Source organism: Cheilinus undulatus, linkage group 14, assembly GCF_018320785.1.
Source record: "Cheilinus undulatus linkage group 14, ASM1832078v1, whole genome shotgun sequence".
Lineage (NCBI taxonomy): Eukaryota > Metazoa > Chordata > Actinopteri > Labriformes > Labridae > Cheilinus > Cheilinus undulatus.
The window spans coordinates 17,712,607-17,727,815 of NC_054878.1; the positions used below are offsets into that span (position 1 = coordinate 17,712,607).

The 15,209-nt window shown below is 40.4% G+C and overlaps 1 protein-coding gene across 3 annotated transcripts in view; it reads right to left on the reverse strand.

The window, feature by feature from the left end:
• LOC121521696 (kelch-like protein 29) overlaps positions 1-15,209 on the reverse strand; it is a 146,991-nt gene that overhangs the window by 61,363 nt on the left and 70,419 nt on the right. For all 3 annotated transcript variants that reach the window (XM_041805839.1, XM_041805838.1, XM_041805840.1), the window contains 2 exons: positions 9,134-9,281; positions 3,409-3,933 (listed from right to left, as the gene is read on the reverse strand). In XM_041805839.1, coding sequence (XP_041661773.1) covers positions 3,409-3,933; positions 9,134-9,281 — 673 coding nt within the window. The remainder of the gene's footprint in view (positions 1-3,408; positions 3,934-9,133; positions 9,282-15,209) is intronic.

The following is a 15,209-nucleotide window of genomic DNA, read 5'->3' on the forward strand; positions in this document are numbered from 1 at the left end:
GCATCTTTCCCGCGTTGTCTCAAGACCAGGGACACAATAATCAGGTTTGTATTAAGCTTAAAAATATTCATATTAATCATCGTTTACAGGAAGAAAAACACAATGTAAGTCCTAACATTACTGTAGCTATTGGAGCTAGCTACTAATATGGTTCAGCATAGCCTCAGTCAATATGACAGGGATAGCTGGCTTACAGCATTTTCCTCCAGTGCATGTAAATAAATTCAGCAAAGCAATTCAGCAAAGTAAATAAAATCAGTTTCAAAGCAAATAAATTTAGTTTCAAAACATTAAATTCAGTTTCAAAACAAATTCAAATTCAAATCATGCCATTCAAATTCAATATCATTATTCAAATTCAGTTTCTAGTGGCACAAATCTCAGCCCATAAGAGACTATTTCAGAGTTTGAAAGCTCACACAAATTCTGTTTTCTTCAGCAAAAAGATGACCGAAAAAATGAGGGAGGAAAGGGACAGAAACTTTGATTTGTTCACTTTGACAGGCAGCTCTGATGAAAACCTTGCTGTGGATGGAGGAAACAAATCACAGCAGGGTGACTGAAATATCTCAGGAGGGGATGAAGTTAAAGCAGCCATCAAGCTGATCTATGTGAATCACCGCACACAAACACATTTGGATGGTATTCATTCTTTGACATCTTCAAATCCTCCCCACGTTTCACCGGGGTATACAGTATTACTGACAGGTGTTTAGAAACCACATTATATAAGCCGTGGCAAGGTAAGGCTAAGCAACACAAGCTGATGACTGCGCCAGAGTAGCAGCAGTTCATTGATAGTAGAGCCCGACTCATATGAGATTTTTGGGGCCGATGCCGATACAGATATTGGGGCTAAAAAAAAGCCGATATCTGATATATTAGCTGATAACCGATATATCAGCCAATATATGAAACAAGAACATTGATATACACAGGATATATACAAATTTAACAGTTGCATTTTTCTTTGTTTATTTCACAAAGATGCAACTTGGACAACTTTAAAATGCTGTATAATGGTCTTTTATTAGATAATGGTGGGCATGTGAATTACAGTTGCATTTATCTTTATTTCACAAAGATGCAACTTAAATGCCTAAAAACGCTGTAGTGCATATGCCAAGCCTGTACGTGGCACTGTATTGCTGCCACGGAAATGCACTAAAAGAGAAGAAGGAGCTCACAGAAAACTGACACAAACTTTCTTCTAGTTGCCCTTCTGGTTGTTTTCCGCGTTGGATTTAAGAACATATGGTGTATGCATTTCACGGTGGTGGTAAAGGAGCATCAGATCTTGCTGTAAATGCCATAACAAGCTCAGTATTTTCTGGAGCACGAACACAACCCTGTAGTCAGGCATGTTTGTTTTGGTCGGACCCACGCAGGCGTCTTCAGATAGCTACACTGTTACAATATTGCAGTTGCAATATTGAAGAAAATAATTGCAATTACATTATTTTCTCAAATCATTCAGCCCTATTTGCCACATTGCCCTGACACCGTTCAGTTATTTCATCACTTTTGAAGCAACACAGGCAGCAGTGCTGCTGGTGGAAAAGGATACATAATCTAAAAGAATTTATGATAGATATTTGTTAATCACACAGCACCGTCTTCATGACAGTAATTAAAGCAATGTGGTTATTTTTATGTTGTAACTGCCATTCCTAAAACACATATCATTTTATACACTAATACAAATACACATACACTGTATAATGCAAACAGATACACTAACAAATACACACCATACAGGCCAGCATGCCCAGACAAAGAGGATCACACAGTTGTTGATGTGCCCACTGATGCAGAGTGAATACAAATTGCTCCCTTTGAAAACAAAGCCAAATCAAACACAGAGTCTGATTTCTGTCACTGTGCTGTTTGGCTTTAAAGCAGCATCGCTGACATCTGACAAAACATCCATGCAGTCACACCCAGGAAGCTGGGCAACCACACACATGTGCACCCAGTGGTCTGTAGTGCTGCTGAATAGTAGAAGGGCTTTGATACCAAATAGATGTGAATCATCGCTGTCAAAAAGCTACAACACCTCCTCTGGATATCAGCGCTAGCCCTTATTATGTTCAATGGCTCAAGCTTTCTTTCCTTGAAACTAACTAGTGGCTTTAACTTACCTATAAAAAAACATACCTATAACAGAAACTGTACAAACTGCCAGAGATATTGACAAAATTTGAAAACACTTCGGATATTTTTCAGGATAATAATTAATCTTATCTGTCAAAGTAATCCAATGTCAGACGGTGATGCAGTACACATTTTAACCCCTCATTTATACTCTGTTTTTGCCTTTCAAAACCCAAAGCTCTGGCTTGTTTCACACTGGAACAAAGACTGAATCCCTGTATATCTACAGTAATGTGTGTGCCAGTACTATATGAGGGTTTACATTGCATCACAAATTTCTCGAGAACAGTTTGTGTAGATGCTCAGACTTTATTTGCTGCATATTTTTAATTAATTTATTCCCCCCATAATCTCAGATTTGCCCAGCCTCTAAATCTTACCTGCTTTTCTGCTACCTGCAAGTCCATTTGTTTACATTGTATTGCTCATAATAAATAACAGACTAATCTATGTCTAAATGAAAGGCTTCAATAAAAGTTAAAAAGATAGTGAGGGATTGTCTAACATCTGTTTCTGGCTGCCTTCATCATAAACTCCCCAAGGTCAAACCAAACACCAATTTTCATCTCATAGACTCAGACATGAGTCTCAGCTCTGAGGAACCTTCACAAACACAGAGAGTCAACAAGGCTTCAAATGAATGAGAGAGACAGGTGAGGACAGAGACTCAAAGCTTCTCTGGCTTGTTAAAATGTTCAGATTGGCAAAAAGTAAACCTCTCAGGTTTTAACCAATTTCAGAAAGTACTGACATCACTGATGTTAACTATTTTCAGCTCAGAACAACATGCTCTTGTTTTAAAGATTCACTTCACAGTAGCTGTATCACAGGTTGTTTGAGCTGCACCTCTGTTCTCTGAGACCTTGGAACAGCTTTAAACTGAATTGGCTCTGGTTGTATTTTAACAGCTCCTTGCTTGAGTGTTTGCGCTCTTGTTTATGACTGCTGGCAACTGAAACTGCTCTGGTACACAGACAGAGAGGTCAGGGGAGGGGACTGTATTTTTCATTCCAGCACGGCCTCACATAAAGGGAGGTCCGAGGAACAGAGAGCCCAAAGAACTCTGATTTAAAACCTAACAGCTCCCTGGTCTGGATTTTCTTCTGAGCTCAGGTTCTCATCTGAACAGATCTGCTTTGATTCAGCCTTTGAAATGAGTCCTGACTGGTCCATATCTGGTACAAAGTGAGTTTTAAATGTACAAAAATTAAAATAAAAACACTTTCGATGAGAGTATTGGTTATCAGTGCTTACCTTTAGGATGCCCTGGGTCGCTGAACTTGTATTTCCCTGTACTGACAGTCCTCAGCATTTGCAGACCATTTGGACCATCCTGATTGTCTGCAGCTGAGGGCAGAGCTTGGGCTGCTGCTGCCTGTCCATTGGTCAGAGGAAGGGTTAGGGGCTGGATTAGGCCAGGGTGAGAGGTTAAGTGGCCGTTGCTGATCATGCTGTTAGGGTTTGGGTGAACCACCTGGCTGGCTCTTGCGGTGAGGGCTGAGGATACGACTGTGGGGTGGGTGGAGCCATAAGGAGACTGACTGGGCATGTTTAGAACTATTGAGGGAGTTTTCTGGGTAGATTGTGGCGTCAGCTGGAAGTTGGTCGTCATGAGAGGGTGCTGTGGGGGAATGGGTGTCTGGATGGGTGGGGTTACTCCTATGATGGGTGACTGTGCAGTCACACTGTGGCTGAAGGAGGGTGGCTGAGGGGGGGTGTAGGTGTGGGGCAGGAGGCTGGACTGGCTCACAGCTGCTGTTGATGCAGACCAGGTTGGACCTATAAATGAGAAAAAAACAAGAGAAAAAAGTAAAGAAGGGGGTTGATGAACATTTTCCAAAGCTTTACTATCATAGAAGACAACAAAAGGAAATCTCTATATGATGAGAGGTAAAGAAAAAGTCTGAAGAAAAGAAGATGATATAAAAACTGCTGACTCCTCACAAATACTTTGTTTTATTTGCTCATTTTGATAACACTATTGAAATTAAATGGGGAAGAGTTTTACAAAGGTTGACATTTTTATGCTGTGATAGCAAAGATAAGGAACCCATATCACACATGTTACAACTGTGATGCTATTCTCTGTTCTTGTACTTCAGTATTTCTTGAGTCTTTTAGTAGAACAATACACATTTAAAAGTAATGAATAACATCTTGGCCTGACATCTTCCTAAATTCATAGGCTTTGTGAATAAATATCAAATAAGCGTGCCTTTATATCTTAAAAGAAAATACAATTATTTTTCATAAACAAACTTTATTGCAAAATGGATGTACAGTTTTACTTAGTGGTGAAGACTCTTCCATACAGCGATAGGTTTATGATCTACTTTGTATTGGCATGAAAGTGAATATGAGGGTGCAACAAAAGCTTTACGCTAGAATGGAGGAGGCTGGGTGGCGGAGGTGAAGCTTTGTCAGCAGCAGTATGGTGTTATCAGCAATGGTGTGGCAGGGATGAGTAAGAAGGATGTCGTATTTAACTGGACAGCCTTGTTGAGAAAATGAGCTGTGATTGGCTAGGAAAGCTATGGGATAATTAAAATCAGCTGGCCATGAGCTGATTTGCAGCAGGGAGTATGACTTCAACATCCTGCATGAACCAAAGCTAAGCTTCATTGAGTAGTTATAACAAGGATAGATGGAGTGGGGAATGACATGCAAAAAAGGAGCCACAGGCCGCCCACATGAAGGACAACAGCCTCTGCACATGGGGTGCCAGGAAATAACTGCTAGGCTACCAGCAACCCAACAGGAAAGTTTTGAGTGGAAAGAAAGTGTTGATTAATTCTGATGCAGTTGGCAGATATCTTTCGGGGAATGCAGTTCAGTGAAGTGTGGAGAGGAGCTGGCTTTGCCTCAGATGCCATCCACAGTTTGGAATAAATCACACCCACAATCAATATTCAAACACTTTGTGGAGATCTGAGTGTCACATGTGACGGTGTGATCGGTTGTTGACATCTCACTCTCCTGGCACTGAACTCTTGACTGAAAGGGGGTTGAAGAAGAGAGATCTTACAAATAAGTCAGACTAACTCTGGAGACTTGTGGCTGATTAAGTCCGCCCTCAATGAATAGCAGGAGACTTGGAGGTGTAGCATCATGACATAAAAATTTAAAAAAGGGTGTAATAAACTCTCCAATACACTGTCATCCTTCAAACACCAGAGCACTTTTAGACATGATCTTTTTTATGGTAAATGATCAGCTCTTAAATATAAATTCAACGACCTATCTGCGTGTAGAATTTGTCAATTCTAATAAGATGACTTGATAGCACCAGGGGCTGAAAACATTGTTCTCAATTTGATGCTTTGCTAAAAGAGCAGCAGATGTCTGCAGCCTGGATCTGTTAGCTGGAGTATCCAGTGAAACAAGCTGTGTGCCAACACTTCTCTTAAATTTGTAATGAGCAGGAGGCAGAGGCCAGCAGAGCAGTGAAGGAAATAAACAGCAGGGCAGAGTCATTCTGGGTGAGTTCATTACAATGAGAGTAAAAAACTACAACATTGGCTGAACTCGTCTGCACGTGCTGCAGAGACAGGTTTGCTTTTTTTAAAGGGGCATGAACAGAATAGGGTTGATTTCTAAATTAGAATTGGTGAAGACCATTTCTGGGACATTCAAGTTTTTTTGGCTTAGGTTTACACTGCGTTCCAAATTATTATGCAAATTGTGTTTAAGTGTCATAAAGGTTAAATATGTTGTTTTCCAGTGAAACTCATGGATGGTATTGTGTCTCAGGGCTCTTTGGGTCAGTGAAATCAATCTCAGACACCTGTGCCAATTAGTTTGCCAGGTGAGTCCAATTAAAGGAAAAACTACTTAAGAAGGATGTTCCACATTATTAAGCAGACCACCATTTTCAAGCAATATGGGAAAGAAAAAGGATCTCTCTAGTGCCAAAAAGCGTGAAATAGTTGAATGCCTTGGACAAGGTATGAAAACCTTAGATATTTCACGAAAACTTAAGCGTGATCATCGTACTATTAAGAGATTTGTAGCTGATTCAGAGTACACATGGATTCGTGCAGATAAAGGCACAATGAGGAAGGTTTCTGCCAGACAAATACATTGGATTAAGAGAGCAGCTGCTAAAATGCCATTACAAAGCAGCAAACAGGTATTTGAAGCTGCTGGTGCCTCTGGAGTCCCGCGAACATCAAGGTGTAGGATGCTCCAGAGGCTTGCAGTTATGCATAAACCTTCTATTCGGCCACCAATGCTCACAAGCAGAAACGGCTCCAGCGGGCCCAGAAATACATGAAGACTAATTTTCAAACAGTCTTGTTCACTGATGAGTGCCGTGCAACCCTGGATGGTCCAGATGGATAGAGTGGTGGATGGCTGGTGGACAGCCACCATGTCCCAACAAGGCTGCGACGTCAGCAAGGAGGTGGCGGAGTCATGTTTTGGGCCGGAATCATGGGGAGAGAGCTGGTCGGCCCCTTTAGGGTCCCTGAAGGTGTGTAAATGACCTCTGTAAAGTATGTGGAGTTTCTGACTGACCACTTTCTTCCATGGTACAAAAAGAAGAAACGTGCTTTCCGTAACAAAATCATCTTCATGCATGACAATGCACCATCTCATGCTGCAAGGAATACCTCTGCATCATTAGCTGCTATGGGCATAAAAGAAGAGAAACTCATCGTGTGGCCCCCATCCTCCCCTGACCTCAACCCTATTGAGAACCTTTGGAGCATCCTCAAGCTAAAGATCTATGAGGGCGGGAGGCAGTTCACATCCAAACAGCAGCTCTGGGAGGATATTCTGACATCCTGCAAAGAAATTCAAGCAGAAACTCTCCAAAAACTCAATGGATGCAAGAATTGTGAAGCTCCTATCAAATAAGGGTTCCTATGTTCAAATGTAACTTGACCTGTTAAGATGTTTTGATGGAAATAGCTTTTGATTTCAGTAAATATGACCTGCTAATGCTTCTAATTTAACAAATGAATATTTTCGGTTCTTTACAACAATAACATGGTTTGAAACTCTGTTGTGCATAATAATTTAGAACAGTGCATTTTAAGTATTTATTTTTGAAAAAAATACTGTTATCATTGGGAGGTTTGTTTAATAACATTTGAATTGTACTCTAAAGGTTGATGACTTGAAAATTATGATGACTGTCATTTATATTGACTATTTAGCAAAATCTGAGAAAAATATCATTTGCAATAATAATTTGGAACGCGGTGTAGTTTAAACTACAACAAGTAAAATACAACTAACAAGGAAAAGAAAGTGAGAGCAGATAGTTGGGCTTGGACTGTGATCTCATTAAACTTGATCTGAGACTTGCATTAATTTTATTAACCCCTCGCTGAGCCCCACCCCCCCTTGGCTACTGTTGCTACAATGGGCAAGCTTTCACATCCACTGTGCTGAATACCTAGTTTTCCACTCTGTAAGTAGGGGGTATTCTGAAGAAAATACTATCACATTTAAGGCGAAAAGTGATTGAAAATATCAGAGGAGGAGACAGAAATGTCCTCAATACGCTTGTAAAAGCTACATTCAAGTTATCATGTTGATGGAGTGTGAGCAGATATGTTAGCATTAAGCTAAACAGAAAAAAAAACACATAAGCTAGCACACAGCTAATTAAGGCAGCGAATAATCATGAGCTATTCAGGAAAATGATGGTATAGATGGATTTTAAATCAAACATCGATGGTGGATGTAATGAAGTTGAAACCTGGAGGACTGCAGACAGATCGGCTAAATGAACATGAAGCCGCTGCTGTCAGCCGAACTTCTACTTCGGCCGATTGATCAGCTAGAGAAAAGCACTGAAGTGTTCAGAGTGGGCAATTATCTCTCTCTTCTCCTGGTTGGATTTTGTAGTTTTAAGTGAGCAGCGGCTGTAGTTGAGCTCTTCAGGTTATGACGAATAAGGCGGCAACACTCCAGTTTTATTGAAATTTTGTGTTTTAATCTGGTGTCTGATGAGACTGACTGCTGGTTAGCTGTCTTTTGTATTCGTTTTGGTGGTTTTTGGTTAGGGTGTAAATTGGCTGTTGCTTGGTAGTAGCTAACAGGCTAACATGAAGTAAATGTTGGTGTTAACATGTTAAACGCAGCAGTGTGTGGGATTTAACAGGCTGTGAGAAACAGCTGATCAGTTTTTCATTATGTTTGTTTAAACAACTACCATACAGATAGATGAAATGATGACTTTTGATAGTCATTTTCACATTCTGATCATGAGTAATCTATGTAAACAGGTTTGCTGTAACGTGGAAACAACAGCTCAGTTTACTATCAGGCTCAGTTTTTACGCTCTGTGACTCGGCTCAGAACTTGGATAGAAATGAGACCCATCAGAACAAAGTGAAACAACATTGCTCTTGTACTGCAGAGAAACATATAATTTTATTACATTTTATGCTAACGTTGAGTTAGCTTTCAATATACATGTGTTAACATTAGCCATTTGCTAACTAAACTCAGTTTTTGTGTCTGTTCATGCCCTCTCTGTCTTCAGCACTGTTTTATTCATATCTGACATCTCCCCTCTTGGTTTTTTGGTTTTCTGAAAGTGAAAAATTCAACACCTAGTGTCTGCTGAAAGCATGTCAGGACTCCCGTGCAAAGTTACTGTTGCTAACATAGGATTGGACAGTGGCCATTTTAGGGAGCGGCTTAGCAAAGGGTCAATTATTTGCATATTTAAGTCAGTTTATGTAAGATGCCAGTTATAGGCATTGTTATGTATGAATGTATGTGCAGTGTGCATGTTTAGTGGAAAAGGTACTATTTTCCAGGACAAGGCCAGCTAAGATGTGGATGCTAGTCTAGCTGGTCAGAACCATCTGTGCTGTAGCATCCATGTGTGTTTTGTGCTCATTTGCTTACATCTGCTGTGTTCAGGCATTGTGATGATGTTAAACTTGCATCACTGCAAACTCACAACAGGAGCAGAAAAGTACGTTTCAGTGTGACCGTCACTGTGTGCAAGATTCATTACCGCTGGGCTCGCTGTCTCGATGCTGCTTGGCAGGCGGCTCATCTGTATCCCAAGGTGTGAGCTGGTTAATGGGCGTCTGTCCCCACCTCACCCCAGGAGCCAGCAGCAATCCTGAGCTCTGGGTGTCAACGGGAGACACACCTGAGACCTGCAACACACAAAAAAAAACAAAAATCACTGATTAAAAGGCAAAGGAAAATAAACTACAACCGAAAGAACAGAATCGCTCCCCACAGCTGGAAAGAAAACCTTAGGTGGGGCAGCTAAGATTGAATTCAGGTTGATTATAGCACAACATTACACTAGTTGGAATGTGAGTAAATGATGCCAGACACTTAGCAGTGAGTGAGTGATGATTACAGACTTTAACAGGAACAAGGGCTGTACCCGTGCATCTCTCCGGAGGATTGCAACTAGTTGCTGATGAATTCAACCAGGTCCACCAGATTCAAGTTTTACAATGAGAGATTCTCCTTTCAGCAAAAATTATCTCCAATACCCTTTGCTGAAACGAAAAGTGTGCCTGCAACTAAGCACGAATTGAATGTCTTTATATTTTAGGCCAATTTCGAAGTAAAATGTAATCAATCTCCCCCCAGATGCTCTCCCTCCATTGTTTTGGTTCGTTTGACCCAGAAGTAGCCACTGCTACGTAATTTCAACCTACTTTGTGATATCTTGCAAACTGCTTCCAAAAAAAAAAAAAAAATATATATATATATATATATATATTCCGTCATCATTTTACTTTTTTCCCCATGTCTCTTCCAGGGTTCTGTACAAATCAAACACATGCACAGGATTACATATGCATTCAAGAAGCTTGGAAGGGCCTTTTTTTGATTTCTAAAAAAAAAAAAAAAAAGAAATTATCAAGGTGATCCATCCTTTATCAGATTTTTTTTTGTGAATTTTGTCAATCTGATCTATAAATAGCTTCACCCCTTTGGCTACTTTTCACGTACATTGAGTACATTAAAATATATACTTTTAACTGCAGACATGTTATTGATCATCACTGACTTGATAAATCTATATAGATAGAATTACAATCTGTCAGATAACTTTCAGTATTGATTGCTATACTGAAAGTTATCAGAAAGCACTTTAGAACTAGGAGGAAAAGAGAAAAAACAGTTGAAGGAAACATGCAGAAGCAAACATAATGGAGTGAAGGAGTGAAGCCACGTGAAGGTGGATGGTGGGGCTTTAGCTTTTTTGTCCAGCTCTACCTGTCGACTTCAGACACTGAAACTGAACTAGCTTACTCAGAGAAATCCCTCAGTGCTCCATTCCACCTGAGAGCCCTGGAGACTCAGAGTGCAAATTTAGACTGGTTCAAGCTGAGGAGTTATTTTCTCTAGCTGCGATTTGTTTTAATGAGTGTTTTCCTCCTCTTCAATGTGAGCTGTACTGTATCCCTCTCCAGCCATGCTTCACCTTCCCCTTTACACAGAAAACACCTCATTAACCGACAGCATCCACTACTGTAATATTCACTCACTAGGACTCCCAGCAACGTACCTAAAACAAAAACACAAACTGGAGAATAAATCTCAGCTGCTATGAAGCCGATCAACCTTTTAATAGTTTAACATCCACAGGGAAATGAGAAAAAAGAGTTCTTAGTCAGTACGATCACACGGACTGTGCTTCAGCCAGACGGAGGAACAATCCTTACACGACCATGATCAAGGTTAGATAGGAAACACACACAAACAAATGAGTAGACACTACAATCAAAAGCCTGTGTATCCATACATACACCTGGGAGAAAAGGTCTGACACATACACACACAGCAGCTGATAGCAATCAGACAGATGTTTATTAAGATGACAGACTTGCTGCAGGTAGGAAGAAAGGTGTTGCAGGTTCTGTGACAGTGTCTGTATTTTATTTCCTTCCATATTTCTAGTCTCCACACCAAGCAGCCCATTATCAGTAAGCAGCAGATGTCTCTCTGCCCTTGTTACTATAAATCTAGCTGCATTTTATATAAATACAAATTTAAGGAATTTAGAGCAGCAGCTATCCATCTGCTTCCCCTGACAGTCACATATGCATGCAAAGAAAAGCTACAGGAACCCTCCCCTTTCTCATAAACCTCAGAGTGTTGCACAAATGTAAGAATCAGTGCATTAAAAAGGAAAGGATAAAATCAATGACTACGACAATCCAATTCTCCTCTCCAGTAAAATGGAGATACAGTAGCCTTCTAACTAATGTATCACTTATTCTCTAAGTCACGACTGATGTCTGCCACTGCGTCGTTCTACTAACACACTAGTAGGAGGCGTTATCTCTCACTGCTGGCCTCGATCAGCTAGAGGGGCCTCGTGGTGATCCAGAGCTCTGAGCTTTGATTGCGTTGAGTCATCCACAAAATCCACATATCAAATAAACAGAGCATGTTTGCTCACAGCTTTGTGTTTGTCTTTGTGTTTTGTTTGAGCCAGCCCTTGTCTGTGAGGCACTGCACCAGTTCAAGCCAATAATAATAGTGTAGGACACCAGTCCTCTGCAGAAAACAACCATAATATACACATAAGCTTCAGCTCCTTGTAATCACTATACTGGTGGTATGAACCAGAGTATCTCAGCTAAATATTTCTGAATTCCATCAGTTGTTCCTCAGGATAAATTGCTCAAAAAGAGGAGGAACAATAGGAGAGAGGTGTACATGCACGATACAGATAAAAGTATTTGGACACACCTATTAATTCTTAAATTCGGGTGTTTCAATCAGACTTATAGCCACAGGTGTACACAATCAAGCATCTAGCCATGCAGTCTCATTTACAAACGTTTGTGACTCTAAATGGGGCATCCTGAAGAGCTCAGTGACTTCAAGAGTGGTACTGTGATGGATGCCACCTTTGCAAAAAGATGTCTCATGAAATTTCATCCCTGCTGGATATTCCACAGTCAACTGTAGTTGGCATTATTAGAAAGTGGAAGCATTTAGGAACAACAGCAACCCAGCCACAAAGTGGAAAACCACATAAAGCTACAATGACTGAAATACAGTCAGCAATGCTCTGCTGATTCCATTCTTATGAACTTCCACTAGCATTAACATGACTACAAACACTGTGAGGCAGAGCTTCATGAATGTGTTTCCATGGCTGAGCAGCTGCATGCAAGCCTCATATCACCAAATCCAATGCCAATCACAGATGTAGTGGTGTAAAGCACACTGACACTGGACTGTGAAGCAGCGGAAACGTGTTCTGAGGAGTGACAAATCATGCTTCTCTGTTTGGCAGTGAGATGGGAGAGTCTGGGAGAACATTACCTGCCTGACTGCACTGTGCCAACTGTTAAGTTTGGTGGAGGAGGGATAATGGTATGGGGCTGTTTTTCAGGGTTTGGGCTAGGCCAATCTCAGCTTCTCTCTGCTTCACCTAACCAAGAGATTTTGGACAATGCTACGCTCCCCACCTTGTGGCAACAGTTAGGGAAGGCCCTTTTTTATTCCAACATGACTGTCCCTCAGTGCACAAAGCAAGTACTATAAAGACATGGCTTGATGATTTGTGTGGAAGAACTTGACTGGCCACACAGAGCCTTGACCTCAACTCTATCAAGCACCTCTGGGATGAACTGGAACAGAGATTGTGAGCCAGGCCTTGTCATCCAATATCAGTGCCTGACCTCATAAATGCTATATAGGATGAATGGGCACAAATTCCCACAGAAACACTCCAAAATCTTGTCTCCAAGAAGAGTGGAGGTTGTTATAGTGGGCCAAGTCTGTACTAAAGTTTGTGTATTTGGATACAATGCCAAAACAGTTCCTGTAGCTGTAATGGTGAGGTGGCCACATACTTTTGTCCATATAGTGTATCTTTACCCAGCCACAACATTATAGACCACACTGATCAAACCAGTGAACTACAACACAAACTAATAACAGGTGTAAGCTTCAGGAAAGGTGTATTTTTGCAAGTGAATAGATGTTTTTAAGTGTGAAAAAGTAACAAAGCAGAAGAGGCTTAACAGGGAAAAGAATACTAGCAAACACACAGCAGGTTGGTAACAGCACATTGAAAAGCCTTTCTCACCCAGTGTCATTTACTGAAGCAGAGGACACAATAAGACGGATTCAGTGTTTCTCTGTACACTCCATGGCTCAGGACTAACTTTTTTCTACTAGGAGCACAGTGGCCCCTAACTTAAAATTTTAGGGGTGCAAGCAGAAAATTTAGGGGTGCACACTGTAAATCGACTTGCTATATAAATATTCACATTTCCTCTAATTTTCACTGTATTACTGATAAATACACATTTTACGTTTTCGACCTGCATTGTGTTTGCTCAGAGTGTCGTGTTTTAATTGTGTAGTGCCAGTATTATCAGCAAATTCCGTGTTCCCCGCATGTTGTGGGTATTAGGGCTGCAGTTCTCAAGTCTTTTTGTAATTTAGTACTTTATCGATTCTTCTGACAATTAATCGAGTACTCTAATAAAAATATTTTATTTTTTTAATCAATCTCTTTTGCTTTTTTTCCAAGAGAAATAGTACCAGACAAATGATAAAATACGGTGGGTCCCTTAAATGGACAACTTGTATGTCAAAAATAGGTATTAAAAGGTTATCTAAACAAAATATCTAAAATAGTTCTGATGGCAGTTTACATTTATTAAAGTTGAAAGGAAAGGAAGTTAAATAATTCCATTAGATTGTGCCATAATTGAGGTTTAGGGATCATCTCCCAGGAAATTCTGGCTGCTAATTCTTTCTTATATTGTAGTTTACTTTTATTTTTCACTTTGTCATTAAGGTAAAGAGACACTTAACTATTTTAACTTCCTCTACTTCAAGCATTAGTGTTCTAGCAAGAAATAAATCTCCATTATCCACACAATGGTATGATGATTTCTGGAAGCTGGACTTTTACATTCCAGAAATTTGATCTATTTCTCAAAGGGTGTTCACTTTTCATTTTTGTTTGACCCACCATGACTTTTTAACACCATATCTGGACTTGGGAACAGGTTTTAGTGTAAAGCTGCATCTGTGATCTGTTGAATCCTGACTGTATGCTGTTGAACTTTGACCTCTTTGCTCTCTCCGTCACTGTTAGTAGCAATAACGTTTCTATTTAAATGGCATCTAATCACTAAAATGGGTGCTGAATTTTAAATTGTTAATTAAATGCTTGACGTGCGCACGCAGAAGAGAGAGAGAGAGAGAGAGAGAGAGAGAAAGCACCTGAGCAAGGCTTGAATAATGAAGCCGGCAAAAAGCCCATCATACATCCATGGATGATTTAAATCACTTTTAAGATGCCAGCAATTTCGCTCTTCGTATCTGCACATCTATGTGCAGCTCAGAGGATTAAATGGGCTCACGCTGCAAAGATACAGTGGTTTTTGAGGTGACAGGAGACTTTTATTGCCTTTGCACCTCCTCTGACTGACTCCAGCCTGTGTTCATCTGTAAGGTGAGTCACAGCACACCATTTATTGACTGGATTCTGATGATTTCCGCCCTTTATTGAGGAAAAATGTGAACTAACTGCGGCGCTGTTTAAAGAAGTTAAGTTTTTACGATGATGTCATAAAGCTGATACGGCGCTCTGTCCCAGCGCAACCTCTGGTTTGTGCTTATGTGCAAACATGTAACATTGGCTACTAGTTGTAATCACACACCCAAGCATCCACTTTTTCATTAAAAACAGACGTTATCCGGTTCAACGGAGCCCAAGCCCGCTCACAGCAGACCCAAACCTCCGCCCTCCTCCCACTGGAAATGACTGGAGGCATGTTGGCAGCCCACTGCATGTGTTCGGTGGTGTGTCTGTAAGCCCCTTTAGTGAATAGATAAATCATTCAAATTTAGATTTCTTTAGTCAAATCAATGATTAAAAATGAGTACTGACAGTGTCATATTTGATCATCTTCATCTAAATATAGAAAGTCAATTAGTCTAAATTTAGATTAAATCTCAAGAAGTCCTTCTGCTATTTCCAAATCACAGAAGGTTCAATATTTCTTTGACCTGCAAAGTGTTTCAAAATACCAGTTTAATACAGTTTGCAGCAGAGATGTTAGGCTCTACACAGCATGCAA